The sequence below is a fragment of the Cebus imitator genome, unplaced genomic scaffold, assembly GCF_001604975.1.
Source record: "Cebus imitator isolate Cc_AM_T3 unplaced genomic scaffold, Cebus_imitator-1.0 Scaffold291, whole genome shotgun sequence".
Classification (NCBI taxonomy): domain Eukaryota; kingdom Metazoa; phylum Chordata; class Mammalia; order Primates; family Cebidae; genus Cebus; species Cebus imitator.
Genome location: NW_016107606.1, coordinates 1,554,154 through 1,557,766, shown reverse-complemented (window position 1 = coordinate 1,557,766; position 3,613 = coordinate 1,554,154). Strand labels below are relative to the sequence as shown.

General features: G+C 38.0%; 1 protein-coding gene across 1 annotated transcript in view; it reads right to left on the bottom strand.

Moving 5' to 3' along the window:
• Positions 1-448: 448 nt before the first annotated feature.
• Positions 449-3,613, bottom strand: part of LOC108285104 (aldo-keto reductase family 1 member C1 homolog) — a 16,366-nt gene continuing 13,201 nt past the window's right edge. Inside the window, exons 8-9 of the mRNA XM_017502083.2 lie at positions 3,318-3,400; positions 449-1,548 (exon numbers count right to left, since the gene is read on the bottom strand). Of these exons, the coding sequence (XP_017357572.1) occupies positions 1,506-1,548; positions 3,318-3,400 (126 nt within the window). The 3' untranslated portion in view covers positions 449-1,505. The remainder of the gene's footprint in view (positions 1,549-3,317; positions 3,401-3,613) is intronic.

Below are 3,613 nucleotides of genomic sequence, written 5' to 3'. Positions count from 1 at the left end.
CAGACCAAAAATAATCCAAAAAATTTGTCTAGAGCACTCCAAAGTTGATGGATTCCTCCAATTTTATGGATTAAGTAATTTATGGAAAAATCTTGAGCTGTAAACATGCTGGGATGCCTATCAGCTGTAAGACATGGCTCGAGAAAGACTCTTTGATGGGGCTAATGTGGCCACCAGAGTAAGAATAGTTGAGAGTAAATGTGTTATTAAGTGTGACCAGGTAGAAAACCATTGTCCTCCTCAAAATGCTTTCATCGTTAAGACATGAAATTATCCCGAGTTTTCAAAAGTGTTGTCTAAAATGAAAATCTTGTTTTCATGATTAGCTGATTTACTTGGTTCCCCTGAAAATTATGTAAAAGAATTAAATGACTTTGTAAGAGTTGTTCTTAATATTTACTAAAGTTTGAAAACAGTGTGCTATTTTACATACCCTGTTTCCAAAATATTTTTGAAGACTTGGAACATTTGTTTGTTAGATATATTATTTCCCATTTAAATCTTGAGAGTAACACATCATGGCTTTGGGATATTTTGTGTTTTGTGCTTGTAACTATGCCTTATTTAATGTATAAAACATTTAAAAGATTGAATATAACAAATTAATAGCATATTTTTAGAATCTAAGAATATTTTTTAATATAAGATATTCAGGGGAATGTGATCAGTCAATGACGTCTTTGATGTCCTGCCCCACCACAGACCCACAGGGTTAATGCTGTAACTGGCACACATTGAAGGTCCAGGCCTGTCCCTCATCTGTGGGGTTTGTTGAAACATTGTGGAAAGTTTCCTTTTATGAACAAGACATATTATCAAATAAAAGAGTGCTGATGTATTTTTCCAGGTGGAGGTGTGCTCGACCCTATCCTATGAAACCTCCCCATACCTGACTCGTAATCACTTTTCCTGATGGGTGCCCTCCCATCTCCATAACCACCCCTCCCACAGGGATGCCTCCTCCCAAGGCTCCAGAAGCTCTAACCCTCACGCTGCTAGAGGGAGCCCATGGATTGCCAATCACCCTGTCGATATCGCTCACCCTCCAGAGTCCATGCTGCCTGTGCTTCTTTCTACAACAGCTAGAGAGGTACTGACTGATAACCACCTGTCACTTGCCCCTTTCCCAGAAAGGAATGAATTTCCCACTCCCACCGCCGAAATGAGTCTTAAATGGTTGTTATCACCTTCTACCCCCAGTCCTCAACTTAAAGGAATATCACAATTTGGAGGCACTAATGTGTTGGAAGGAAAGAAAGCATACAAGTTCTGGAGATCAAAGTAGGTGAAGAATCTTTAGGAGAAAGCATTTAACTTTTTCAAAATGAAAAATAAAATTTATTGTGTTTATTTTCTGTCATTGGGCTTTGCTATAGCGTGCTGAAGTTGCCAAGCAGGAGGGATTGAACCAGAGGCAATGTGTCCAGTCACCAGCATAGAGACAGCCTCTGTGTCACCATCCACATGTAGGGCCTTCTGGTAGACCTCATAAAACACCCTCTATGTTAATATTCATCAGAGAATGGATAATTAGGGTGGTCAGCAAGACTAGAAAGAGAAAGAAAAACGCACACTATGAATGACAATGACTCCGTTACTAGCGGGTAGTACAGTGATTTCTAGGAAGCTGCCACTAGTGTGGCTGTTAAGAAATTCATCTTCTGACCACTGTAGAATCTGCATTTCTTAGTTTAATGAATGTGACTTTATTATATCTGTATTTTCAAAATAAAGAATTATTTAATTCTATTCTATTCCTGGCCTGAAACTTAACACATGAAACACATGAAGTCAAATGTTCAAACATATTTCTCAACATCTGTCAACAGAGCAAAGAGATATTCTAATCTTTTCTATTTCAAATTCTCGGTAAAAACAGGAATGCATTCTGCCTTACGTTGAAGAGGAATAAGCAAGCTATATGCTTGTCACTAATAAACAATTTTGAGTGTGACAATTATACTGGTAACAACTATACTTTACTACTTTACTTATTACTTACTACCTGTCTATCACATGCAACATATTTGTTAGATTCAGAAATGCAATTTGTTGTTTATGACATAGGGTCCAGTATCTAAGAAGCTACAATGCTAAGCATTTCTATAGGTAGAAAAAGCCCAAAATATGAAGACACAGATAAATGACTGCTCACACGTATAGTTATAATTTGTTAATTAGAGAATTGAGGCTATCCCATGTGATTGTGCCAATTGCAAACACTTGGAAGCCTGCAAGTGGTTTACTCTAGACCATATTTGAGTTCTACTAAATAACAATAGTACTGATTTAATGATCCTAAAAAAAATTAATTGGTTGTGAAAAGTTCTAATGCTTGCCTCTTTTCCTTTTCTTTTTATCATTTCCTCTTTCATTTTTTATTTTCCTCTAAATGAAAAAAATACTAATAATAATATCTACCAAATTTTGAGTTTTTATGATGTTCCATTCAGCTTGTTTTTTTCATACATTATCTCATTATCTCTATTACTTGTTAAAATCTCTGCTGCCAGCAGTTACATATCTTTCTTTTCACTCTTTATGAGTGATTTTCTATGAATCCTAGAATCTTAGAACATAGACGAATAGTAAACGTCTTTTATTGGTTATAAATTATCTTCAACAATGTTGCTTTTGCATCCACACTCTCTATTTGATTTTAAATTTCTTAATTTTCTGCGCTGAGCACTTCATATTGCAGAATGTCAAGGCCAAGTGCTGCTATTCACTCCACTAAGACAGACTTTGTGGAGGCAAACGCAGTGTTTGGGTCATGGGAAAATATGCAAAGAAAAGGAGGAAAAAGGTTTGAAATGATTAAAAATGCTTAATTGACAGGATCTAGAAAGCAATTCCATATGAAGGAGGTGGGAATTGGAACCTGGCCCACAAGGTTGATGTAAATGCCTTTGATGTGGTAAGAAATTGAGCAGGTGGGGAAGAAAGTTGTATAAACACAGATTTGGGAACTTCTAATGCAGCCACATGGGCAGGATCCACAGCATGTCCACTAGACAGTTGTAGAAACACCAGGCCTATATGGAAGGGGCAGATTCAGCAATGATGTTGCCTGCTCTGGAAAGTTCCATGGAGTCAGGGGAGCAGAGTCACAAGCTGACCCACGCTGACCCTGGACCACTCACACTGCCAGAGAACAGAGCTCTGGGGTGAATCCAGGAGGAGGGTTCCAGAAAGCTCCTGTCTCCCCTCTGACTCACACTGGCCTCTGTGCCCCTGGTGTGGAGGTCACTCCAAACACCCATCCTACATTCCTCCTCTGAAAATAAATTAGGACACCCATTACCAAAGTTACTTACACACGAAGGTTCAAATACCGAATATTTTTGTTTAGGCCATCTATGGTTTTCATGTCCTCTGAAGTCAACTGGAATTCAAATACCTATCAAAGTAATAAAAAAAAAATGGTCATCAGAGAAATGCAAATCAAAACTACATTGAGATACCATCTCACGCTGGTTAGAATGGCGATCATTAAAAAATCTGGAGACAACAGATGCTGCAGACGATGTGGAGAAATAGGAACACTTTTACACTGTTGGTAGGAGTGTAAATTAGTTCAACCATTGTGGAAGACAGTGTGGCAATTCCTCAA